The sequence below is a fragment of the Theropithecus gelada genome, chromosome 16 (assembly GCF_003255815.1).
Source record: "Theropithecus gelada isolate Dixy chromosome 16, Tgel_1.0, whole genome shotgun sequence".
In the NCBI taxonomy this organism is placed as follows: domain Eukaryota; kingdom Metazoa; phylum Chordata; class Mammalia; order Primates; family Cercopithecidae; genus Theropithecus; species Theropithecus gelada.
The window spans coordinates 2,848,778-2,875,456 of record NC_037684.1 but is presented as its reverse complement, the minus strand read 5'-3'; the positions used below and the strand labels follow the sequence as shown (position 1 = coordinate 2,875,456).

The window sequence follows — 26,679 nt, the reverse complement described above, 5'->3', positions numbered from 1 at the left end:
CAGATTCTAATAGGTGCAAAACCAACAGATGGCTCCCAGCGCCAGTGGAATCGCCAGTGGAATCTGCTACCCTCGACATGAGCTTGCTTGCCGGCGAGGAGTGTAGAAAGTGCTGTTCGCAGACTGCGTGGTGAAGGAGAGAAAGCGACAGAAGAGAGAGCCATAGTGCTGACGTTGAAGGCCCGGCCCTGTGAGGTTGCACAGGGTAAGTGGCGTTGGCCAGGCGGCAGCGGCGAAGGGGAAGGAAAGAGGATTTGAGCTGGGGGCGGGGCTTGCGGTACAGCGTGGCTCCTGATTGTTGGAGCGCGGCTGCCAATCTCGCAGAATCGCTCGGTTAACCAGTGCGCTGGCGAGACGCGCTCAGATATACTGAGTGAGCCCTGAGAAGCAGTCTCAGATCCTGACGGTGCAGCAGCCCGCAGCCTCAGCCAGGGAGTCCCAGCCGCTTTCAATGGAGGAGAAGCCCGGCCAGCCACAGCCTCAGCACCATCACAGCCACCACCATCCGCACCATCACCCTCAGCAGCAGCAGCAGCAGCCGCACCACCACCACCATTATTATTTCTACAACCACAGCCACAACCACCACCACCACCATCATCACCAGCAGCCTCACCAATACCTGCAGCATGGAGCCGAGGGCAGCCCCAAGGCCCAGCCAAAGCCGCTGAAACATGAGCAGAAACACACCCTCCAGCAGCACCAGGAAACGCCGAAGAAGAAAACAGGTCTGGGAGGGAGGACGGGTGGGGGAAGGGGGTTGGGGGTGGAGGACAGGGGAGATGGGGGTGGGGCTGGATCCGAAAAACGCGGACGGGGTCGGGATGTGTGTGTGTGTGTGCCCTCCGGCTCTGGGGATGCCCCTTTCATTCTAGGGCTCGGGCTGAGCAATGGGGTTTGCAGCGCCCTCCTTCCCTCCAGCATGGGAGAGGCCCAGCCAGGCCAGCGTGACCTTCCCGGCCCCCGCCCCGGCTGAAGGGAGACCCACTGGGTCGGCCTTGCAAGTCCAACCTCATTATTCTTTTCCATTCACCTCTCTGCGTCCCTGGAGTTACCTCAATATGGGGGCCCTGAGATGGGGTAAACCTACCCCCAAAAAAATCCCTCGAGGTGTAACTCAGGAAGGCCTAGCGAATCCCGCCTCGGATGGTGTCGCGAGACCCTTTTGCAGGCGGCCAGGGGTGGGTAGGTAGGCTGAGTTGAGGAAGTGCCCCTCACCCGCCACCCCAAGCCCACCTGTGGCCTTGGGGCTCCCCATCTTGTTGGGGGGGGCTGTTGGGACCCCTCATCTCATGGGTCGTTTCCACCACTAAACGCCCTTTTTGGGCGCCGGACCCCGCAGTCTTGCCCCGCGGCTCCTCCCAAGGCTGGTGCCCCGGGCCCGCTCCCCCCAGAGCCGGCGCGGCTGGAATGTTCTCTCCTCCTCGCGGGGCCGCTTCCTGTCCGCCATGTTGGAAGCCGATTCCTGTCACCGACTCCGGCCCACTGAGGAGCGGGGGGGGAAGGGTGTCGAGGGCCACACGGCGCGTCGGAGCTGGGTGACCTGGGATCACCACCGGCCGCCGCCTCGCCCCCTGCACTGCGGGGGCGCCGCCGCCCCCCGCTCCGCGGCCGCCCCTCCCCCGTCACCGGCCGGGGTTGTGTAACCCGGTGGCGGCGCGAGGCCCCGGGCGGGTCCCTGGGGTGAGGGGCGGGGGCGGTTGGGGTGGGGGAGGGAAGCGGCCACGAGGGGAGCGGCCTGCGCAGGGCCCCGCGCGCCAGCGGCCGCGTTTCCCGCTCCCGGGTGCGGCGGGAGGCGCGGGCAGTCGGGGCGGGGAGCCGGCCTCGAAGCGGAGCTGAGGGGGAAGGAGGCCGCGGGCGGCGGCGGCGGCCGCGGCGCTCCTAGGGGCAGGAGGCCTGGGGGGGCGGCGGGGGGATTCATTTTGGGTAGAGGCGGTGCCTGAGGCCGGGTGGGGTACCCAGCGGGAACCCAGCTCCCCGGTCACGAGTTTCTCTGCCACAGGAACCTCGTCTCCTGCCAGGTTCGCTCACGACTCCGCCTCTGAGGCTTTCACTTGGGCCTTTTCCTTCTAGCAGCTCATTTTCTACAAAAAAAAAAAAAAAAAAAAATTAACAAAAACCTTGTTCCGTTCCCCTCCCCACCCGGCACTTACCTTCTGAGCTTGGGTAGTGTCTTTGAGGTGAGAGATTTTTTTAAAATGTTAGGATGAGGAAGAGGGCGAGCTTTTTGACCCCCTTTCTTGTCCTTAAGGGTGAACCCAAGTGGCTCATCCATGAGGTTAGATTACTACCATCTTGCCTCGGATGAGGCTTCTCTCCATGTTAAAAAGAAAGGTGTTTTTTCGTATTTTAAAGTCGATATTGATCCCCAAACTAATATTAACAAACGAGAAATTGAGTGTAAAAGTCATGTAAGAGTATTTCACGAGAAGTAAGTTTAAAAGTATAACCCTCGCATATTTTGAAAAATAAGGGCTCTATATAAATCGAAGAGAAAGGAAGCATAAAGCGTATGTTAAACCCAGCGTATCAAATTTGATAGAAGGAATTGTTGAGAGCTGGAGAAAAACTAAGTGCTTTTTTAATTGCAGATTGTAACTTGAAGACTGAAATTAGAATGTCAGATTTTCCATTTTGGGAGTTCGTTAGGGACCCGATGGTATGCAACAGAAGTGAACACGTAACACACGAGTTAGGTGTTTAATCCTAAAGATTTAGAGCAGTTTAAAAACTGTTAGGGACTACATAACTAGATTTTTTTAGCATTAGATCTTGTTCAAAAGATGAGAAAATACTACCGTATTATGGCTGCATAAGGCAATATTACTGTTGAGACTGAAAAATTGTATTTCATCGGTCAGGTAAATATACTCTTGCAAGACTTCACTCTACATGTAGAAGCAGCCCCTAAACCATTCAAGGTGGTATTCCTCCAAATATTTCTTATCTCGGAAGACGTGGATAAAGAGGAGGAAACTGGAATTAGGAGTTTTGACAGAGTATAAACAATTTGGGGCGAGTGTATGGTTTGGTCACAGTACTGTTGCTTTGACATGCATTATGCTAATAATTAAGAAAACATTACAATATTTTTGAAATTTATCTGTAACATGTTGAGGTAGGCTTTTGTAACCCATTACTCACAAACCTAAAGAGGAACAGTTTTTTTTGTTTATCCAGAAGAGGGAGCAAGAGAAGGCCAAATGTGTTGAGTAATTTGTTTCTAATTGAAAAGCTAGATTTATCAGGACTCAAGTTTTGCTGAGTCTTTTGGAAGTAGGATTAGTATGTATAAGCAGCCCTAAATAATAAAAGCGCTAGGAGTCCTTTAATTTCTTAAATTTATTCTATAATGTTTACATTTTTCTTAAATATCTAAGATATAAAAAAATTTCTTTCTGGCATACTTTATACATACCAACAAGGTTGTCATGAGGAAAGTTTTATGTAGTTAAACGAGATTTTCTTTCTTTTTGTTATTAAAACTTACAGGTGGGAGCACAGTGGCTTCTAAGCCGTTTTTTCATTGTTTGGTGAATTCTAATAGCTGAGTCACTACAAACTAGAATCTTAGGAAGAATTATTCTAGTTAGTTTTGGTTCAGCTCAGTTTGGAGATTGGATTTTTTGCTATTTCAAGTTGCTCATCTTTAATTGAAATCTGAAAAGTTGTGACTACTGGGCCCAAGGATACAAACCTTTGTTTAACCTGTTAGTATGTTAAATTATATAGGTAGTCTTGTATTCCCTCCAGAGTTAGGTAATGTATGTTACATTTTTGAATTTTTTAAATGTGGCTTGAATTCCTGCAACAGGACAACATTAAAGGAACAAGAAGCTTAAAAAGCAAAAAGTTATGCTATGAAATTAATGAATGTCAATGCAAAAGCTTATTTAAAACGTAACAGCTGGTTTCCAACTGTTTCCAAGTTATATCTACTAAAATGATGACAGCCTTTATTTAGGGGACTTTCTGCTTTTGTTTCCTTTCTTTTTTTTTTTTTTTTTGAGGCGGAGTCTCACTCTGTGGCCTAGGCCGGAGTGCTGTGGCATGATCTCAGCTCACTGCAACCTCTGCCTCCCAGATTCAAGCGACTCTCCTGCCTCAGCCCCCTGAGTAGCCGAGATTACAGGAGTATGCTACCATGCCCAGCTAATTTTTTTTTTTTTTTTTGATTTTTAGTAGAGATGGGACTTCACCATATTGGCCAGACTGTTCTCAAATTCCTGACCTCAAGTGATTCACCTGCCTGGGATCCCAAAGTGCTGGGATTACGGATGTGAGCCACTGCTCCTGGCATTTTTCTGAGGAAAAAATAAACTTTTAGAAAACATCCTAAGCAATAATCTCTTTCTTCCTGTTTCATAGTTAAAATTGTGCCACCAAAAATTTGATTTGATTGGCTATCATAGCTTTTCCAGCAGCCAAAAAATGTTAAAAAATGTAACCCTGTGGAATCTAAGAACTCTTTAAGAGTTCTAAGAAATCTTAAGAGGTTGGTGTGGTGGCTCTCACCTGTAATCCCAGCACTTTGGGAGGCCAAGGCGGGTGGATCACTTGAGGTCAAGAGTTTGAAACCAGCCAGGCCAACGTGGCGAAACCGGGCATTGTGGTGCATGCCTGTAATCCCATCTACTTGGGAGGCTGAGTCAGGAGAATCTCTTGAACCTGGGAGGTGGAGGTTGTGGTGAGCCGGGATCACACCATTGCACTCCAGCCTGGGCCACAGAGTGAGACTCTGTCTCAAAAAAAAAAAAAAAAGGAAAAAAATAACTCTTATAAGATGTATTATCTCGTGGTACAAGTTTTGTGCCAGTCTGTTTTAGGAATGATTATGCCTTGAGTATATTTTCTTTTTTTTTTTTTTTTTTTTTGAGACGGAGTCTCCCTCTGTCGCCCGGGCTGGAGTGCAGTGGCCGGATCTCAGCTCACTGCAAGCTCCGCCTCCCGGGTTCACGCCATTCTCCGGCCTCAGCCTCCTGAGTAGCTGGGACTACAGACGCCCGCCACCTCGCCCGGCTAGTATTTTGTATTTCTTAATAGAGACGGGGTTTCACCATGTTAGCCAGGATGGTCTCGATCTCCTGACCTCGTGATCCGCCCGTCTCGGCCTCCCAAAGTGCTGGGATTACAGGCTTGAGCCACCGCGCCCGGCTTTTTTTTTTTTTTTTTGAGACGGAGTCTCGCTCTGTCACCCAGGCTGGAGTGCAGTGGCCGGATCTCAGCTCACTGCAAGCTCCGCCTCCCGGGTTCACGCCATTCTCCTGCCTCAGCCTCCCGAGTAGCTGGGACTACAGGCATCCGCCACCTCGCCCGGCTAGTTTTTTGTATTTTTTAGTAGAGACGGGGTTTCACCATGTTAACCAGGATGGTCTCGATCTCCTGACCTCGTGATCCGCCCGTCTCGGCCTCCCAAAGTGCTGGGATTACAGGCTTGAGCCACCGCGCCCGGCGCCTTGAGTATATTTTCTTGGGGTACTTTAATACAGTAGAAGAAAATGCCTTTATTTGTTCAGTTTTAGCATTTGTACCTTTTTTTTTTTTTTTTTTGAGACGGAGTCTCGCTCTGTCGCCCAGGCTGGAGTGCAGTGGTGCGATCTCCGCTCACTGCAAGCTCCGCCTCCCAGGTTCACGCCATTCTCCTGCCTCAACCTCCCGAGTAGCTGGGACTACAGGCGCCTGCCACCACACCCGGCTAATTTTTTTTGCATTTTTAGTAGAGACAGGGTTTTACCGTGTTAGCCAGGGTGGTCTCGATCTCCTGACCTCATGATCCTCCCGCCTCAGGCTCCCAAAGGAGGCTGAGCCACTGCACCCGGCCATTGTACCTTTTTTCCTAATGTAGAATGAGTAAGTCTTGTTGTGAATCTAATAGACTTATACATTAAGTTATTTTGGAACAATGATTCTCAGACTTATAAAAATAGTGTTCCTATTAGAGTCCTCATTTCTGCTGCCTTAAATATGTAGAGTATCCTATTGTGTTTTTTTGTTTTTTGTTTTTTGTTTTTGAAACAGAGTTTTGCTCTTGTTGCCCAGGCTGGAGTGCAATGGTCCAATCTGGGCTCACTGCAACCTCCGCCTCCTGGATTCAAGCTATTCTCCTGCCTCAGCCTCCCAAGTAGCTGGGATTACAGGCATGCACCACCATGCCTGGCTAATTTTGTATTTTTAGTAGAGACAGGGTTTCACCATGTTGGTCAGGCTGGTCTCGAACTCCTGACCTCAAATGATTCACCCACCTTGGCCTCCCAAAGTGCTGGGTGCCACTGCACCTAGCCTGTATATCTGTTTCTAATGAGTTGACCTCAGGATGCTTTTGTGAACATTTCATAAAAAGGTAGATAACTAATAGCACCGTTTTGTTACAGTGAAAAACTATTTGCATTAGCTATAATAGAATTGACTTTTTATGGTGGTTGAAGGTTTTTTTTTCTTGAGAGAGGGTCTCACTTTGTCACCCAGGCTAGAAGGCAGTGGTGCCATCTCAGTACATGCTCACTGCAGCCTCGACCTCCGAGGTTCAAGCTATCCTCCTCCCTTAGCAGCCCCAGCTGGGAGTATAGGCACATGCCCCACGCCCAGCTAATTTTTGTGTTTTTAGTAGAGACAGGGTTTCTCCGTGTTGCCCAGGCTGGTCTTGAACTCCTGAACTCAAGCAGTCTGCCTGCCTTGGCCTCCCAAAGTGCTAGGATTACAGACATGAGCCACTGGCAGTTGACGGTTTTTAATTAAACCTGAATACCATAACACTAAAAAATTAGATCCTTTTTATTGTAGTTTTGTTAAATATTTTCTCATCGCATCTTTTGAGTCAAGGCAGTATTGCATAGTGGTAGGAAACCATGGATTGCAGATAGACTGGAGGTCAGATTTCCAGTGACAGAACTGGAATTCTGTCAATTGTCAGGATTGACAATTCATCTCTCAAAGTCTGTTTATCTAAATGTAAAATGAAGAAAATATGTTTTATAAAGGTTAGAAACATTGGTGCATAGATATTTTAATTTCACGTGTTAACAGTGTGATCCAATATCTGGGAAATGTCAAAATGAAATTTAAGAATACTTTAGAAAAAGTTCACACGTTTTAGATAGTTGTCTGATAGATGCATTGGAAACTGCTGATAGTGACTACCAGCTATTTATGGTTTTGTAGAAATGAAGTCTTTAATTTCCTTGTAATAATTACTGTTTCAATAAAACTTGATTTTTACCCAGAGGGTATCTCTGCTCTGAATTGTAAAGAAAATTTTAGGCCGGGTGCATGACTCACGCCTGTAATCCTAGCACTTTGGGAGGCCGAGGCTGGCGAATCACGAGGTCAGGAGATCAAGACCATCCTGGCTAACATGGTGAAACCCCGTCTCTACTAAAAATCCAAAAAACATTAGCCGAGCGTGGTGGCGGGCGCCTGTAGTCCCAGCTACTCTGGAGGCTGAGGCAGGAGAATGACGTGAACCCAGAAGGCGGAGGTTGCAGTGAACCGAGATCATGCCACTGCACTCCAGCCTGGGCGACAGAGCGAGACTCCGTCTCAAAAAAAAGAAAATTTTATAACAGCCTTGTGAGAGTGATGGGTAGATTGATTTTGTTAGATGAGAGGTATTTGGCATACTGCTTAAAAGGTCTTTTTTTTTCTGGCCTCAGACTTTGCTTTGAATTTTGGCTCAGTTCTACCTCTTGCTTTGCTTAGCAGTAGATTGCATTTCCTAGTCTGTGAAATGGGGCTGACAAGTGTCTTCTCATAGAGATGTGAAATAATATAAAGCTACAGTTCATAGCATAGTGTCTAGCATACAGTAAATAAACATTTCTTAAATGTTAGGTATTAGTGTAATTTACATGTTGTGATTTTTTTTTTTAATAAACCGTTTTTTTCCCTCCCCTAGGCTATGGTGAACTAAACGGTAATGCTGGAGAAAGAGAAATCTCTTTAAAGAACCTGAGTTCTGATGAAGCCACCAACCCTATTTCCAGGGTCCTCAATGGCAACCAGCAAGTTGTAGACACTAGCTTGAAGCAGACTGTAAAGACCAACACCTTTGGGAAAGCAGGAATTAAAACCAAGAATTACATTCAGAAAAACAGTATGGACAAAAAGAATGGGAAGTCTTATGAAAATAAATCTGGAGAGAACCAGTCTGTAGATAAGTCTGATACTATACCAATTCCAAATGGTGTGGTAACAAATAATTCTGGCTATATTACTAATGGTTATATGGGTAAAGGAGCAGATAATGATGGTAGTGGATCTGAGAGTGGATATACAACTCCTAAAAAAAGGAAAGCTAGGCGCAATAGTGCTAAGGGTTGTGAAAACCTTAATATAGTACAGGACAAAATAATGCAACAAGAGACCACTGTCCCAACCTTAAAACAGGGACTTGAAACTTTCAAGCCTGACTATAGTGAACAAAAGGGAAATCGAGTAGATGGTTCGAAGCCCATTTGGAAGTATGAAACTGGGCCTGGAGGAACAAGTCGAGGAAAACCTGCTGTGGGTGATATGCTTCGGAAAAGCTCAGATAGTAAACCTGGTGTGAGCAGCAAAAAGTTTGATGATCGGCCCAAAGGAAAGCATGCTTCAGCTGTTGCCTCCAAAGAGGACTCATGGACCCTATTTAAACCACCCCCAGTTTTTCCAGTGGACAATAGCAGTGCTAAAATAGTTCCTAAAATAAGTTATGCAAGCAAAGTTAAGGAAAACCTCAACAAAACTATACAGAACTCTTCTGTGTCACCAACTTCATCTTCATCATCATCATCATCTACTGGGGAAACTCAGACCCAATCATCAAGTCGCTTGTCCCAGGTCCCTATGTCAGCGCTGAAATCTGTTACTTCTGCCAACTTTTCTAATGGGCCTGTTTTAGCAGGAACTGATGCAAATGTTTATCCTCCAGGGGGTCAGCCACTGCTAACTACTGCTGCTAATACTCTAACACCCGTCTCTTCTGGGACAGATTCAGTTCTCCAGGACATGAGTCTAACTTCAGCAGCTGTTGAACAAATTAAGACTAGCCTTTTTATCTATCCTTCAAATATGCAAACTATGCTGTTGAGCACAGCACAAGTGGATCTGCCCTCTCAGACAGATCAGCAAAACCTGGGGGATATCTTCCAGAATCAGTGGGGTTTATCATTTATAAATGAGCCCAGTGCTGGCCCTGAGACTGTTATTGGGAAGTCATCAGAGCATAAAGTGATGGAGGTGACATTTCAAGGAGAATATCCTGCCACTTTGGTTTCACAGGGTGCTGAAATAATTCCCTCAGGAACTGAGCATCCTGTGTTTCCCAAGGCTTATGAGCTGGAGAAACGGACTAGTCCTCAAGTTCTGGGTAGCATTCTAAAATCTGGGACTACTAGTGAGAGTGGAGCCTTATCCTTGGAACCCAGTCATATAGGTGACCTGCAGAAAGCAGACACCAGTAGTCAAGGTGCTTTAGTGTTTCTCTCAAAGGACTACGAGATAGAAAATCAAAATCCTCTGGCCTCTCCTACGAACACTTTGTTAGGCTCTGCCAAAGAACAGAGATACCAGAGAGGCCTAGAAAGGAATGATAGCTGGGGTTCATTTGACCTGAGGGCTGCTATTGTATATCACACTAAAGGTAACTCATTTGTTTCCTATGCAAAGATTTTTATTGGCCAATTTAGTATATTTATATTAAGAATTTTAAGAGAATTAGTTCGTATTAAGAGTATTTTAAGAGAATGACAATGTGGATAAGCAACTAACATCAAACTGATTCAGGGTCTTTGGAACTAGTATGATTAAAACTTAGAAGAAATGTTCACTTTTCCAACTTAAAATGGTTTTTAAAAATACAGACATAATTGACCTACCTGGTTCAAAGAAGTGAGGAGAACTTGCTTAAAGGTGTTGATGTTATATTTTCTTTTGACCGAGTGCTTTAAAAAAAATTTTATTGAATATATGTTCTCCTTCCTTTGCTTTTTTGTTTCTCCTTTGCTTTTTGTTTTTTCTTTGAGAGGGAGTCTCACTCTGTTGTCAGGCTGGAGTGCAGTGGTGTAATCCCAGCTCACTGCAAGGTTCAAGCGATTCTCCTGCCTCAGCCTCCTGAGTCGCTGAGATTACAGGCACGTGCCACCACGCCCGGCTAGTTTTTGTATTTTTAGTAGAGATGGGGTTTCACCGTGTTGGCAGGACGGTCTCGATCTCTTGACCTTGGGATCCACCTGCCTTGGCCTCCCAAAGTGCTGGGATTACAGGTGTGAGCCACCACGCCCAGCTTCTTGTTTGTTTTTGAGACGGAGTCTCTCTTGCCTAGGCTGGAGTGCAGTGGTGGGATCTCGGCTCACCGCAACCTCTGCCTCCTGGGTTCAAGTGATTTTCTTGCCTCAGCCTCCCGAGTAGCTGGGATTACAGCCATGTGCCACCATGCCCAGCTTATTTTTGTATTTTTAGGAGAGACTGGTTTCACCATGGTGGCCAGGCTGGTCTCAAACTCCTGACCTCGTGATCTGCCCCCCTCTGCTTCCCAAAGTGCTGGGATTACAGGTGTGAGCCACTGCGCCCAGCTTCTCCTTTGCTTTTTGTATCATATGCTTCTTTATTAGTGAGCTCATTTAGTAGTTCTAATTTGCTTTAAATGAGTAGAAGCACTATTTTTGAAGAGGAGTTTGATAAGTCTTAAAAGGAGTAATGGATGCCAATTTGTAACTAGAAAATAAGTTAGACAAATTACAATGTCAAGCATGATAAGCATAGTCGAGACCAGGCTCTTGGGAGTCTCCTTTTTATAGCCCCAAAGCCCAAGTTTAAAGGGAACCAGGTATCCTTCAAGTTTCACGCTAGTAACTCTCTTTCTTTTCTTTTTTTTTTTTTGAGATGGAGTCTCTTGTCGCCCAGGCTGGAGTTCGGTGGCGTGATCTTGACTCACTGCAACCTCTGCCTCCCGGGTTCAAGCGATTCTCCTGCCTCAGCCTCGCACATAGCTGGGATTACAGGCGCCCACCATCACACCTGGCTAATTTTTGTATTTTTAGTACAGACGGGGTTTCCCCATGTTGGCCAGGCTGGTCTCAAACTCCTGACCTCAGGTGATCCACCCACCTGGGTCTCCCAAAGTGCTGGGATTACAGGTGTGAGCCACTGTGCCGGGCCTCATGTTAATAACTTTCTTAGAATGTGATATGTTTGTGTCTTAAAGAAAATTTTGCTGTATGGCATAACTCTAATCTAAATCTTTAGAGCAAATAATGAGGTTTAACGAATGATGTTTATATCCTTTTGCTTTTGAGAACAGTGGGTTTCAGTATTCCCGTACTTTGCTATGTCTTCCTCCCTTCTCTAACAGAAATGCATACTCCATGCATGCATGTACACACTTAGTACATAGTCTATATTCCCATTTTAATAGTGGTTCATTTAGGCAGTGACTTGCAGGGAAGGGGGACCATACCAGATTGTGGGAATTAGGTCATTACCATATTCTCTGGAAGAAATATTGCCTGAGAGATGAATAACAAAGCAATTTATGTGACTTTTAAGCATATTTCCTAGTCTGCATACCTTTCCTTATCTGCAAGCTGGAAGACTTGAGTATAATAAATAGATGTCCTTTTAATATTATTTTACTTCCTTAAAAATGGAAGTAGTAGAATTGCTTAATGGAAGTTTTAAGAGTAGGAATTCTCAAAGATAACATTTACCTGATTTCACTTGTTCTCCAGCTCTGCTCTTTGGAGGTAAATATAGGAGTTGGTTGTTTTTAGGAATATTAGGACAAAAAGAAATGCTTCATTTTTTAAGATATGTATTGTACATTAGTTAGCCTCTGCCGGGGGAGTTGGGTTTTTTAGTATTGCTTTCTGTGCCGTCTGCCCTCTAGAGACTGTCACTAGAAAATGTTTACCCAAGTATTTTGCACTGGTGATCATTGTGTGAGCCTGAGAGGATATCTGGTTGTGTTATGTTCTCTTACTATCTCCAAAAAAATTGTAGGAGACCCAGTGTGCTGGATCATGCCTGTAATCCCGGCACTTTGGGAGGCTGAAGTGGGAGGATCACTTGAGCTCAGGAGTTTGAGGCCAGCCTGGGCAACAATGTGTAGTCCCAGCTACTCGGGAGGCTTAGGAGGAAGGATCACTTGTGCCTGGGAGATCCAGGTCTGCAGTGAGCTATGATTGCACCACTGCACTCGAGCCTGGGCAGCAGAATGAGACCTTGTCTTTCAAAACAAAACAACAAAACGTGGGATATGCTCCCTTAGGTGGCTGGTTAATAGTTTTATGTACAATTTCTATTATGTGGAATTGCAGGCCATTTTTAAATGGGAATGTTAACTTGCATTATTCTTTATACATTTTCCCTATCCATGGGCTAACTGAATATGAAATCAGTGGTATTTAGATAAGCTGAATACCCCTATATGGGTGCAGTTATATTTAGTTTTGCTGGTGTTAATGAAAAAATTTGCTTTAGATAAAGTGTGTCATCTTGAGTTTTGTATTTGGACATGATTGGAAATTAATCAGATTGGCATCAAAATTTTTACCCCTCCAGAACAATAAATAATATTCAGTTCAATTAGGTTCCAGAGTAGCAAGTTCTTTGAATTCCTGCCAAATGTTGATTAGTCCATGAGTGGTCCATTGGCCCACTCATTTTTCTTTACTTGAATTAGATTTGAAGATCTTTTATAAGTGAAGGCTTTTTTTTTTTTTTAAGTTAAACTCTAGAAGAAGTCATAATCAGTTGGGCTACTGGAATATCCTTTAAGAACATCTGTATTATTTTCTTTGTGCTTTAGTGTAGTCTTCAAATATTCAGTAGTAATCTCTAAGTGAGTTGAAGTTGGGCTTAGAATTGGAAGTTTTCTGCATTTCTCCTAACTTCAAAAATAAGCTGTTCAGCAACTTAATTTGGAAATAGTGGGTAAGAGAGTACATTATGTCACTTCTTTGGGAATGGTGTGCTATTTATTTATATAAAGGAAGGTATTTTTATTTTATTTTATTTTTGTTGTTGTTGTTTGTTTGTTTTGAGACGGGGTCTTAGTCTGTTGCCCAGTCTGGAGTGCAGTGTTGCAATCTTGGCTCACTGCAACCTCTGCTGTCTAGGTTCAAGTGATTCTCCTGCCTCAGCCTCCTGAGTAGCTGGGATTACAGGTGCACACTACCATGCCTGGCTAATTTTGTATTTTTAGTAGAGATGGGGTTTTACCATGTTGGTCAGGCTGGTCTCCTGACCTCGTGGATCCACCTGCCTTGGCCTCCCAAAGTGCTGGGATTACAGGTGTGAGCCACTGCACCCAACAAAGAAAGGTGTTTATTTGACTCAAGGTTTTGGCAGCTGGGAAGTCCAAGTGCATGGTGGCGGCTTCTGGCAAGGGCTTTTTTTTTTTTTTTTTGAGACGGAGTCTTGCTCTGTCGCCCAGGCTGGAGTACAGTGGCCCACTCTCGGCTCACTGCAAGCTACGCCTCCCGGGTTCTCGCCATTCTCCTGCCTCAGCCTCCCGAGTAGCTGGGACTACAGGCGCCCACCACCATGCCCAGCTAATTTTTTGTATTTTTAGTAGAGACGGGGTTTCACCGTGGTCTCGATCTCCTGACCTTGTGATCCGCCCGCCTCGGCCTCCCAAAGTGCTGGGATTACAAGCGTGAGCCACCGCACCCGGCTAGGACTTTTTTTTTTAAATACAGGAACTTTTTAGATTAAGTGTAAGTGTAATACGGATTTTTTAAAATGTGAGTGTTAGTACAGTTGAGGGTATGAAGTAAAGATACAATAGAGCATAAAAGGGATTTGTGTGGATTCTGATTCTTGGGATTTTCCTTTTAGCCTTTTTTTTTTTTAATTAAAGAGACAGGATCTCATTGTCACCCAGGCTGGAGTGCAGTGGCACTATCATAGCTTACTGTAGCCTTGAACTCCTGGGCTCAGGTGATCCTCCTGCCTCAGCCTTCTGAATAGCTGGGACAGCAGGTGTGCACCGCAATGCCTTGCTAATTTTTTTATTTTTATTTTTTGAGATGAAGTCTCGCACTGTTGCCCTGGCTGGAGTGCAGTGGCGTGATCTCAGCTCACTGCACCCTCTGCCTCACAGGTTCAAGAGATTTCTCCTGCCTCAGCCTCCCTAGTAGCTGAAATTACAGGCATGAGCCACTGTGCCCGGCCGCCCAGCTAAGTTTTGTGTGTGTATATATGTATATAGTGATGGTGTCTCTGTATTTTATCTAGGCTGGTCTTGAACTCTTGGCCACAAGGGATCCTCCTGCCTCAGCCTCCCAAAGTGCTAGAATTATAGGTGTGGGCCACCATACCTGTCCTAACTTTTTTTTTTTTTTTTTAGACGGAGCCTCACTCAGTCACCCAGGATGGAGTGCAATGGTGCGATTTTGGCTCGCTGCAACCTCTGCCTCCTGGGTTCAAGTGATTCTGCCTCAGCCTCCCAAGTAATGCGGATTACAGGCGTGTACCACCATGCCTGGCTAATTTTTTGTATTTTTAGTAGAGATGGGGTTTCGCCATGTTGGCCAGACTGGTCTTGAACTCTTGACTTCAAATGATCCGTCTACCTTCACCTCTGAAAGTGCCGGGATTACAGGCGTGAGCCACTGTGTCCGGCCTAATTTTTGTATTTTTAGTAGAAATGGGGTTTCACCATGTTGGCCAAACTTGTCACAAACATCTGACCTCAAGTAATCTGCCTGCCTCGGCCTCCCAAAGTGCTGGGATTATAGGCATAAGCCACCACACCTGGCTCCGATGGCTTTTTTAAGAGACAGCGTCTCACCCCATGACTCAGGCTGGAATGCAGTGGTACGATCCTAGCTCACTGCACCCTTGAACTCCTGGGCTTAAGGGATCCTCCCTCCTCACCTCCTGTGTGTGTAGCTGGGACCATAGGTTCATGCCACCACCCATGTTGTCTGGGCTGGTCTGGAATTCCTGCCCTCAAGTGATCCTTCTGCTTCAGCCTCCTTAAGTATTGGGATTACAGGCATGAGCTACCATGTCTAGTTTGTGATGGCTGTTAGTGTGTGTACCTGAGACATATAACTGCCTTCTTAAAAGTTGTTATCTCGGTCATTTGAAGCCAAGTCTTTTGAAATAATAATTGATATGAGTTGTGTGTTTGGTCAGAGTGCCATTTTGAACTGGGTTGATCTGTCTTGCATGGCTGTTATGGCACTGAAGGATATGAAGCATTTGAAATGCTGACATTTTGATCTATTCATTTTAAAGTAGGCTGGGGCCGGACATGGCTCACACCTGTAATCCCAGCACATTGGGAGGCCGAGGCGAGTGGATCACCTGAGGTTAGGAGTTTGAGACCAGCCTGGCCAACATGGCGAAACCCCATCTCTACTGAAAATACAAAAATTAGCCAGGCATAGTGGTGCACGCCTGTAGTCTCTGCTAATTGGAAGGCTGAGGTGGGAGAATCGCTTGAATCTGGGAGGTGGAAGTTGCAGTGAGGCCGAGATCTCACCACTGCACTCTATCCAGCCTAGGAGACAGCGAGACTTCATCTCAAAAAATGAAAATAAAAATAGTCTGCATGCTGTGGCTCTCTCCTATAATCCTAGCATTTTTGAAGGCTGAGGCAGAAAGATTGCTTGAGCCAAGGAGTTTGAGATCAGCCTGGGCAACATAGCGAGTCCTGATTGCTACAAAAAAATTTTAAGCATTAGCTGGGCATGGTGGCATGTGGAGGCTGAGATAGAGGATATCACCAAGCCCAAGAGGTCAAGGATACAGTGAGCCGTAATCATGCTGTTGCACTCAAGGTTATGCAACAGAGTGAGACCCTGTCTCAAAAACAAAACAGTTGGTATTAAGCAATTGCTTACAGATCTATGTTCACGTAGATTAATATGGCACCAATTTGGGTAGACTGGAAGCCATTTTTCTATTGACTAGAAGATCAGTTTCTTGGAATAGTGCAGGCAGAGGTATAATAAAGGTTTTCTGCTTTGTATTTTCAACCATGTAAATGATCTGAAGTTTTAAAAATTTTTTTAAAAAGCTTTTAGATTGGGAAAGGGCATAAGGGAATGGATAAGATTACATCAACAAGATTTAGGAAATAGGATATGAAGAGACAAATTATGATTAATCCATAAAATTGACAGGGACTAGGTATAGTTGACATTTGTTTACAGAAGGATCTGAATATTAAATTTTCTCTTCTAAACACAATGTAAATAAGTATTTTCACGTTTGCTGCATTTTATTGAAATTGCTACCTGAATGCCTATGGCATCACAGCTGTCTTCCTAATAATCTTATGAATGTGCACCTGCAAATTTTACAGTTTTAAGGTTTGCTTTGGTTTTAGCCCTGGTTGGATTCCCTAGATTTGAAAAGGATCCCTGTTTATGAGGATATAATAATGTGGGACATATAGGAATGAATGTAACAAATAATTCCTAATTTGGTATAAGATCTCCATTCTCCCAGTGAGAGAACTCATACTGGCTGTTTAGCACCCATACTGGCTTCTTGATGTGTCATGATGTCTGCTTTATGAATACAGTAATAATAAATTCACCTTGATACTGGTGAAAGATCACTTGTAAGGAATTTATGGAAGTTAAAATTTAACTTCCAGATTTCACTAGCTTAAGTCCTGAGTGTGAGGGAAATAACCATCTATGCTGTAAGAAGAGCAGACACTATTACTGTAACGGTAGTAGCAAAACCAGAAATTGTTTATTACTATTATAGTAGTAGCAGTTCCATTCCAAGCAACTTTTACCCTTATAAAGTACATGGGATTAGAATAAGTAGAGCAGTAGAAAAGAGAAAAACAACAAAAACAACTTGAGTTCTGAGTTTCTATTTAGGGGTAGTCTGGATAATTCTTATCCTGGTTTGTTGTAGCTTCAGAGAAGAGTTCATTAAGGGGTCTACTGAAAAGGTGGTGACTTCTAACTGTCTTAATTCAGAATTACTTGAAAACATGCTGTTCTCTTCTCTTCTCTTCTCTCTTTTCTTTTGCTTTCTTTCGCTTCCTTTCCCTTTCCTTTTCCCTTTCCCTTTTCGACAGAATTTCACTCTTGTTGCCCAGGCTGGAGTCCAATGGCGTGATCTCGGCTCACTGCAACGTCTGCCTCCTGGGCTCAAGTGATCTGCCTCAGCCTCCTGAGTAGCTGGGATTACAGGCGTGCATCACCACGTTCAGCTAATTTTGTATTTTTAGTAGACACTGAGGTTTCACCATGTTGGTCAGGCTGGTCTCAAAAACTCCTGACCTCTGGTGATCCACCCGCCTTGGCCTCCCAAAGTGCTGGGATTAGAGCCGTAAGCCACTGCACGTGGCCTGAAAACATGCTATATTTCTCTCTGGGTATTGTCAAACTGAAAAAGGGTGGTAGAAATTTCTGACAAGCTTCTTTGTAAAAGAATAGGCAAGTATGGCAGACTGGTTAAGAAAAAGGAAATCAGCCGGGCGCGGTGGCTCAAGCCTGTAATCCCAGCACTTTGGGAGGCCGAGGCGGGTGGATCACGAGGTCAGGAGATCGAGACCATCCTGGCTAACATGGTGAAACCCCGTCTCTACTAAAAATACAAAAAACTAGCCGGGCGTGGTGGCGGACGCCTGTAGTCCCAGCTACTCGGAGGCTGAGGCGGGAGAATGGCGTGAACCGGGGAGGTGGAGCTTGCAGTGAGCCGAGATTGCGCCACTGCACTCCAGCCTGGGCGACAGAGCGAGACTCCGTCTCAAAAAAAAAAGAAAAAGAAAAAGGAAATCAGAACAGCAAAACATGGTATAATAACCTGTAATCATCCAAAAAATGGGCAAATCTGAATTAAAGGGGAAAAGCAGAATTTTAATTTATCATATCATCCTTGCCGAATTGTACAGGATTTGATCCAAAATGTCTTAATAAGGTATTGGAAAGCATGATTAGTGATAAATTGATTTGGGGGTTCTCAGTTGTGGGAGTCAGTTTGTTTGGCATTATGTTTGATTTATTCTCTATCTCTGGGGGAGCCATTTACTTTAGATGTTAATTTTTAAAAGATGTTCTAGGTTCAGGCACAGTGGCACATGCAAATCCCAGCACTTTGGGAGGCTGAGGTGGGCGGATCCCCTGAGGTCAGGAGTTTGAGACCAGCGTGGCCAGTGTGGTGAAACCCGGTCTCTACTAAAAATATAAAAATGAGCCAGGCATAGTAGCGTGAGCCTGTAGAGTAGTCCCAGCTACTCTGGAGGCTTAGGCAGGAGAATCTCTTGAACCTAGGAGGCAGAGGTTGCTGTGAACCGAGACTGTGCTGCTGCACTCTAGTCTGGGTGTCAGAGCAAGACTATCTCAAAAAACAAACAAAATGTTCTATTAGCTGAGACAATGGTATTATTCATTTTTAAATGCAAAAAATAAGCTTCTAGTTAGCTTTAGCCCTTTTAGCTTCCATGAGGGATTTAATAATTAAATGCCGGATCTGTTTGGTTTGATTATATGAAATTGCTGTTTTTGTAGGTCAGAAGTTGAGTGTGAGCAATGCCAAATGGGTCTACCTAATACTGTTTACAGTTATATTATTACTTCCTGGCTGATTTATGAATAGTATTTGTTCAACTCAGTATTTACTTATTGCACCAAGCCCTGTGGGAAGCAGTAGTGATAAATAGATGAAAGGTGAGGGTTTGTGTCATTGAGAAACTTGGTCTAATAGAGAAACACATGGAAAGAAATGTATTACTCTTGTTGGCTGGGCACAGTGGCTCACACCTATAATCCCAGCACTTTGAGAGGCCAAGGCTGGCGGATCACTTGAGGTCAGGAGTTAGAGACCACCCTGGCCAACATGGTGAGACCCCCATCTCTCCTAAAAAAATATACAAAAATTAGCCGGGCATGGTGGCACGTGCCTGTAGTCCCAGCTACTCAGGAAACTAAGGCAGGGGAATCGCTTGAACCTGAGAGATGGAGGTTGCAGTGAGCCAGGATTGTGCCAAATGTAGTTGGAACCGGTAAGGTGGGGGCAGGGTGAGGGAAGGGCAGTCAGGATTCCAAAAAGAAGTGGGCGTTAGTCTGTCTATTGTGCCCAGATAGTAAGATTACTTTAGGTGGAAGAAATAATAGTGTTTGAAGATTGCCAGCCATTGAGTTTGTTTAAAGGAAGGTGAATAGTACAAGTTTAAAGTCCTTTATAATTAGATAACTTAGTTATCTAATTAATATGTTGATGTACTAGCTATTGTGTCAGGTGCCAGGAGATACAAATTCAATTTCACAGTGCTAGTAGCTTTTGCTGTAGGCAGTGAGAATCCACTGAAAAGTTTTGAGCAGTGTGGTCACTTTCAGATTTCTCTATATATGTTTGAGACGGAGTCTCTCTGTGTCACCTAGGCTGGAGTACCATGGCGCGATCTTGGCTCACTGCAACCTCTGCCTCCTGGGTTCAAGCGATTCTCTTGCCTCAGCCTCCTGAGTAGCTGGGATTACAGGTGTGCACCACCACGCCCAGCTCATTTTTGTATTCTTAGTAGAGACAGGGTTTCACCAAGTTGGTCAGGCTGGCCTTGAACTCCTGACCGCAAGTGATCTGCCTGCCTCGGCCTCCCAAAGTGCTGGGATTACAGGCATGAGCCACTGCACCTGGCTAACAGATTTATATTTTTAAAGGAAAAGAATGGTTAGCCAGATTGTGGAAGACAGAAAGTGAGGCCTGAGTAATGGCAAAGGCGGCCAGTTAAAAGGCAACTGCATAAACATTCAAAAGATACTACTGCTTGAGCCAGGGCAATGACATTGGGCTAGAGAAAAAGAGATAGATAACCAGAAAGTTGCAAGTGTCTTACCTTTGGTTAAGATTTACCAGAGGTGAACATTGCCTCTGTAAATTCCTTAGTTTGAATTTCCTTGACTCTACCCACTCTTATATCCTACACCTTCACTAAAACTGTCTTGGGGTCATTCTCTGTTTCTCAAATGTTCCTTGAGTTCCCTTTTCACGTTACGTCAATTTCTCTGGCTAATCTTGTCCAGTTCTGTTACTATATATACTAGGCTTAAGACTTCTTCAGAGGCCAGGCATGGTGGCTCACGCCTGTAATCCCAGCACTTTGGGAGGCCAAGGCAGGTGGATCACCTGAGGTCGGGAGTTCAAGACCAGCCTGGCCAGCATGGTGAAACCCTGTTTGTACAAAAAAACACAAAAAGTTAGCCAGGTATGGTGGCACATGCCTATAATCCCAGCCGCTTGGGAGACTGGAGCAGGAGAATCACCTGAACCCAGGAGGTGGAGGTTGCAGTGAGCCGAGATCGAGCCATTGCACTCCAGCCTGGGTAACAAGAGTGAAACTCTGTCTCAAAAAAACAAACAAAAAAAAACCTTGAGTTCAGACCATATATATTCCACATCATCGCTGCAATTCTATACATATTAAATTGAATTCATTCTCTTCCAAAACCTGCTTTTTCTTTCCTGCCCTTAGCGAATTAGCATTAACCCAATTTTTTGTCATTAGATTATATGGACCATTTCTCTAAGAGCTCCATTTTTTTCTTTTCTATCTCAGATACTGTCTTCATTTCTTCTTAACATTTATTGGGCTGTCTCTCTATATTGTCACTTCATCTGTTCTGTTCTGTTCATTACCTGGAAGAATCATCACTATTTAGTACAATAACCTTAGATTTCTTCAGTGGCTTCCCTTCACCTATATGATTAAGTAATAAACTTTATTTCATATGTAGCTTTTTACTCTGTCCCCTGAATAATGTTCTTTAAATCTCTCATTCTTAGTGACTTTGTGAACCATAGCGTCTTTGTTGCAACCACTCAATACTTGGTTCTGCATTGTAGCTCAAAAGCAGTCATAGATGGTACATATACAGTGGATGTGGCTGTGTTCCATTAAAACTTTTTTTTGTTTTTTAAGACACGGTTTTCTCACTATATTGCCTAGGCTGGAGTGCAGTGGCATGATCATAGCTCACTGTCTCCTTGAATTCTTAGACTCAAGCAATCCTCTTGCCTCAGCCTCCTGAGTAACTGAGACTACAAGCATGTGCTGTTAGCACACCCAGCTAGTTTTTAAATGTTTTGTAGACACAGGGTCTCACCATCATGCTAAGGCTGGTCTCAAGTGATCCTCCCGCCTCTGCCTCCCAAAGTGCTGCAATTACAGGTCTGAACCACCACAGGCCCTCATTAAAATTTAATTTGCAAAAACAGATGGTGGATAGTAATCGTTTGTTCACCCCTGCTCAAACGCACCTTGTTAAAGCACACACATACCACTAACCTTTGTTCATTGCTGATGCTCCTGCCGATAACCCACCCTCCCAAATGAAGTTGCTTACTAGAATAAGCTCACAGAGGGCAGATTCTTTGTGGTTTTGCATCTATACCCTGAGCTGGTGAGTAGTATTTTTTTTCAATCAACTTGGAATTAAGAACTTGTGGGTAAGTGGACATTTCGCTATAGGAAGCATTGTGATAGGGTGGTATTACGTAGAAAGTCTGCTCTAGGAAATTGAACATTAACTTTTCATTTGAGTGGCGTAGCTAAATATAAGTTTTGATATAAAGAAATTTCAGATTGGGTGGTGGTAGTGATTTAAAATACAGGATTTTGCTCTTAAGATATACTTGGTATATCTTAAGAGCAAAAACTTTTACTTAGGTTCTATTAGGTCTGGCCCTGTGGGCATTTCTCAATAAATATTTGCATAATTAGATGCTGTGATCACTCTTCAGAAAGAACTGGCAAGTTAGATTTTGTGATGTGTCTGTGTGTGTAGAAGAGAGCAGTGTTAAAAGATCAAGGCTGGGTGTGATGGCTCATGCCTGTAGTCCCAGCACTTTGGGAGGCCAAGGTGGGTGGATCACCTGAGGTCAGGAGTTTCAGACTAGCCTGGCCAACATGGCGGAACCTGTCTCTACTAAAAATACAAAAATTGGCCGGGTGTGATGACTCACGCCTGTAATCCCAGCACTTTGGGGGACCGAGGCGGACGGATCACAAGGTCAGGAGTTCCAAGACCAGCCTGGCCAACATGATAAAACCCTGTCTCCACTAAAACTACAAAAATTAGCTGGGTATGGTGACGTGCGCCTGTAGTCCCAGCTACTTGGGAGGCTGAGGCAGAAGAATCGCTTGAACCCGGGAGGCAGAGATTGCAGTAAGCTGAGATCTCACTATTGCACTCCAGCCTGGGCGACAGAGCGAGATTCTCTCAAAAAAAGAAAAAGAAAAAGCAAAAAAAACCCAAAGAATCAGTTACTGAGGTGGAGCATCCCAAATCTGAGACTCTTAAGATCCAGAATGCTTTGAGATCCAAAATTTTTTCAGTACTGACATGATGTTCAAAAAGAAAATGCTCCTTGTCCAATAATATAATGGAAACATTCCAAAATCTAAAACACTTCTGGTCCCAAACATTTCAGATAAGGATACTGAACTTGTACGTGTATGATGATTTTGTATAATTCAAATTGCCTTCCTTAGCCTTCTTTATACTATTCACTTGCTTTGCTTCTCGGGATAGTCAAAACATTAAATTACACAAATGAGGGGCCAGGCGCGGTGGCTTACGCCTGTAATCCCAGCACTTTGGGAGGCCAAGGTGGGCGGATCACAAGGTCAGGAGATAGAGACCATCCTAGCTAACACGGTGAAACCCCGTCTCTACTAAAAATACAAAAAATTAGCTGGGCATGGTGGCAGGCACCTGTAGTCCCAGCTACTTGGGAGGCTGAGGCAGGAGAATGGCGTGAACCCTGGAGGTAGAGCTTGCAGTGAGCCAAGATAGCATCACTGCACTCCAGCTTGGGTGACAGAGCGAGACTCTGTCTCAAAAAAAAAAAAAAAAAAAAATCACAAACGAACCCATTTCGTATTTAAACTCTGAGTTGAGACTTAGGTAACCTAAAAGAGGACAGAATGTAATGTCAGCCCTTTCCTATGTGTTCTATCGATAATGTCATTTCTTTTTTTTTTTTTTTTTTTTTTTGAGACAGCCTTGCTCTGTTGCTCAAGCTGGAATGCAGTGGCGTGATCTGGGCTCACTGCAATCTCCGCCTCCCGCGTTCAAGTGATTCTCCTGTCTCAGCCTCCCAAGTAGCTGGGACTACAGGTGCCCGCCACCATGCCCGGCTAACTTTTTTGTGTTTTAAGTAGACATGAGGTTTTACCATGTTGGGTGAGGCTGGTCTCGAACTCCTGACCTCAGGTGATCCACCTGCCTTGGTCTCACAAAGTGCTGGGATTATAGGCGTGAGCCACCGCGCCCGGCCATGTCATTTCTTGTTAGTTTTGTTAAGGTTAAGCATAGCATCATGTAAATGCTATTTGATTCATTTTCTCTTTCTGATACTAACCTTGTTTGAGTTTTGGGGAAACTCTTAAATTTTGATCAAGGAAATGAAGTTACTAGTAGTGAAAGAAGTAATTAATATTAAGTAACAGGAAGGGAAATTGCATTCAGTTCTCAGTTCAGCATTTCTGATAATGCTGATTTCTTTCTTTCTTTCTTTCTTTTTTTTTTTTTTGAGATGGAGTCTCACTCTTTTGCCCAGGCTGCAGGGCAGTGGCGCAAATTCGGCTCACTGCAACCTCCGCCTCCTGTGTTCAAGCGATTCTCCTGCCTCAGCCTCCTCAGTAGCTGGGATTACAAGCATGTGCCACCATGCCCGACTAATTTTTGTATTTTTAGCAGATGGGGTTTCACCATGTTGGCCAGGCAGGTCTCGAACTCTTTACCTTGTGATCTGCCTGCCTCGGCCTCCCAAAATGCTGAGATTAAAGGTATGAGCCACCGCACTAGGAACATGCTGATTTATTTCTTGGCTAGAAGTTGGCTTGCTTCATGGCTAGTTTTATAGGTACATCATACATCCCTATTTCCCCCTCAGAAGTCATGATGAAATTCACTACTCCAGAACTCACATTTAAGGGTAGTAACATTTTATCATAAATCATTTTTAAATGTATAGTATTTGAGTAAAACCTTAAGCTGTGGTAAAGAAGTGTCTTCAACTTGTTAAATTGGGTGTTTGCAAATAGTTGTTTTGTCTTCTTTATTCTAAAATGTGTATGTTTGCTTTGTTTTTTTTTTTTTTTTTTTTTTTTTTGAGACAGAGTCTCGCTTAGTCGCCCAGGCTGGAGTGCAGTGGCGCGATCTCGGCTCACTGCAAGCTCCGCCTCCCGGGTTCTTGCTTTGTTTTTAAAGCAATGTGTTTGTTACTGTGACTCTGAAGTGTATTCTCAAAAAAGGGGGAAAGTACAGAGACAGGTTGAGTTTCCAGTGGGGAAGAAAAAAGGAAATGTTATTTATAGGTGGGTAACATGAAAAGTTGGGTTAACTTTTTTTCTTTCCTTTTTTTTTCTTTGTTTTTTTCTTTTTTATTTATTTTTTAATAATAGGAGACAGGGTCTCCCTGTGTTGCCCAGGCTGGTCCCTCAAGTGATCCTCCTGCCTTGGCCTCCCAAAGTACTGGGATTACAGGCATGAGCCACTACACCCGGACTATCTCTATTTTTTTCAACATACAACTAAATATAGATTTATCTTTGCAGTAGACAAAATGAGTATCAAGTTATTACTATATACAAAATTCTTCAGGAGTTTATTGGCTAAAAAATATGAAAATTCTGTGCTTTAACTAAAATAAAAAATATTGGTTGTATTGGATCAGTTTTTTTGCAGTAGGTCAACCAAGAGAAAGCTTATATTTGGACTTGTTAAAATAGGCTATTCTGAAATCCAGAAATTTGTAAGATAATAAAGACCATTTAACTGTTCCTCATTGTTTGAAACTAATGGAAAAAAAGTGATAAGTATGATTTCTATGAGTAGAATTCCCGACCGTCATCTTTTTTTTTTTTTTTTTCCTCCAGATTAGATCGTTCTCCCCTTTTTAGACCTCTCAGGAGAAAGGGAATTTTCCTGCCTTTCTTTGTATAGGTGTCTGTGCAGAGATTTGATGGACATACCATACCATACAACTAAGCTTGGACAATTGGCAGTTTTTCTGCATACTCCCAGATTTGGTTTAATCAGGGAATCAGTATGATATATTGAATGGGATTTTATCTGGATAATTATCTTGTTCATCCTGAATTATTAATTGATCCCAATATATGGATCTGACAGATTTTCAAAAGGCTGAGAGTACTGTAAAAAATACTTTTTAAAAGTGTCAGGCTTGGCTGGGTGCAGTGACTCACGCCTGTAATCCCAGCACTTTGGGAGGCTGAGCCGGGTGAATCACGACGTCAGGAGTTCAAGACCACCCTGGCTAATACGGTGATACCCTGTCTCTACTAAAAATACAAAAAATTAGCTGGGCGTGGTGGCGGGTGCCTGTAGTCCCAGCTACTCGGGAGGCTGAGGCAGGAGAATGGCATGAACTCGGGAGGTGGAGCTCGCAGTGAGCCGAGATCGCGCCACTGTGCTCTGGCCTGGGTGACAGAGCAAGACTCTGTCTCAAAAAAAAAAAAAAAAAGTGCCAGGCTTGGTGGCTCACGCCTATAATCCCAGCACTTTGGGAGGCTGAGGTGGGAGGATTGCTTGAGCCCAAGAGTTAAAGACCAGCCTGAGCAACATAGCAAGACCCCATCTCTACAAATGGTATGTGTCTGCGGTCCCAGCTACCTGGGAGGCTGAGGCAGGAGGATCACTTGATGAGCTCAGGAGTTTGAGGCTGCAGTGAGCCATGATTATGCCACTGTACTCCAGCCTGGGCTGCAGAGCAAGACCTTGTCCCCCTGCTCACTGCCCCCTGCGCAAAAAAAAAAAAAAAAAAATTGGTTTTTAGACACAGTTTTAATTTTTACTTGGGGAGTGGGAAGAGAAATAGGAATATGATTCCACCATTCCCTGCCCCTATTTATACACATACAATCAGAAAATAGGAATTTTAGATCTGTATCTTATAGTCCTATGGAGGGATTATGTTGTGCCTTAACTGTAACCCAAGTCTAGATGTATCCCATCTTAATGAGTTTTGGTTTTACTTTTCTTTAATTATAATTGATTGCTGTTAAATTGGAATGTAGTTACACATAACAGTTAAGCAGAGTTAAAATAATCTTTTTGTCGTTTCAAAATGATAGTTTTATTACTACAGAAAGACTATTTATCCTTAACGTTTGTTATAGTTCATTTCTATTACTAAGTAGTTTGTGTTAATCTCCAGATAGAATATTTCCTTTCAAGGTCCAATTATTTGGTTCTTGTGTAATATTCAACTACTATTGACTATATATAGCTGAAGCTTTCATGTATCACAGGTAGAGTTTTTAACTGCATTCTCTGTATGTCATTATAATTTGGACATGTACATAATTTTCTTATTTTAAGATGCCAAACTAAGCACATTGTAGACATTTTGGATGAAATTGGAACAAATGGGGATTGTGTGCCTTTAATAATAGGTGTGGATTGGCATTTTGACCTTATAGGTTAAAATAAGAGGTGTGGTTAGGGCTGGGCGGGGTGGCTTACGCTTTGGGAGGCTGAGGTGGGCAGATCACTTGAGGTCGAGAATTCTAGACCAGCCTGACCAACAAGGAGAAACCCTGTCTCTACTTAAAAAAAAAAAAAAAAAAAAATTAACTGGGTGTGGTGGCGCATGCCTGTAATCCTCACTACTTGGGAGACTGAGACAGGAGAATCACTTGAACCTGGGAGGCGGAGGTTGCCGCGAGCCGAGATCGCGCCATTGTGTTCCAGCCTGGGCAAC

General features: G+C 44.0%; 1 protein-coding gene across 1 annotated transcript in view; it reads left to right on the top strand.

Annotated features, from left to right (window-relative positions):
* Window positions 1-220: 220 nt before the first annotated feature.
* Window positions 221-26,679, top strand: part of NUFIP2 (NUFIP2, FMR1 interacting protein 2) — a 39,905-nt gene continuing 13,446 nt past the window's right edge. Inside the window, exons 1-2 of the mRNA XM_025361800.1 lie at window positions 221-728; window positions 7,892-9,616. Of these exons, the coding sequence (XP_025217585.1) occupies window positions 452-728; window positions 7,892-9,616 (2,002 nt within the window). The 5' untranslated portion in view covers window positions 221-451. The remainder of the gene's footprint in view (window positions 729-7,891; window positions 9,617-26,679) is intronic.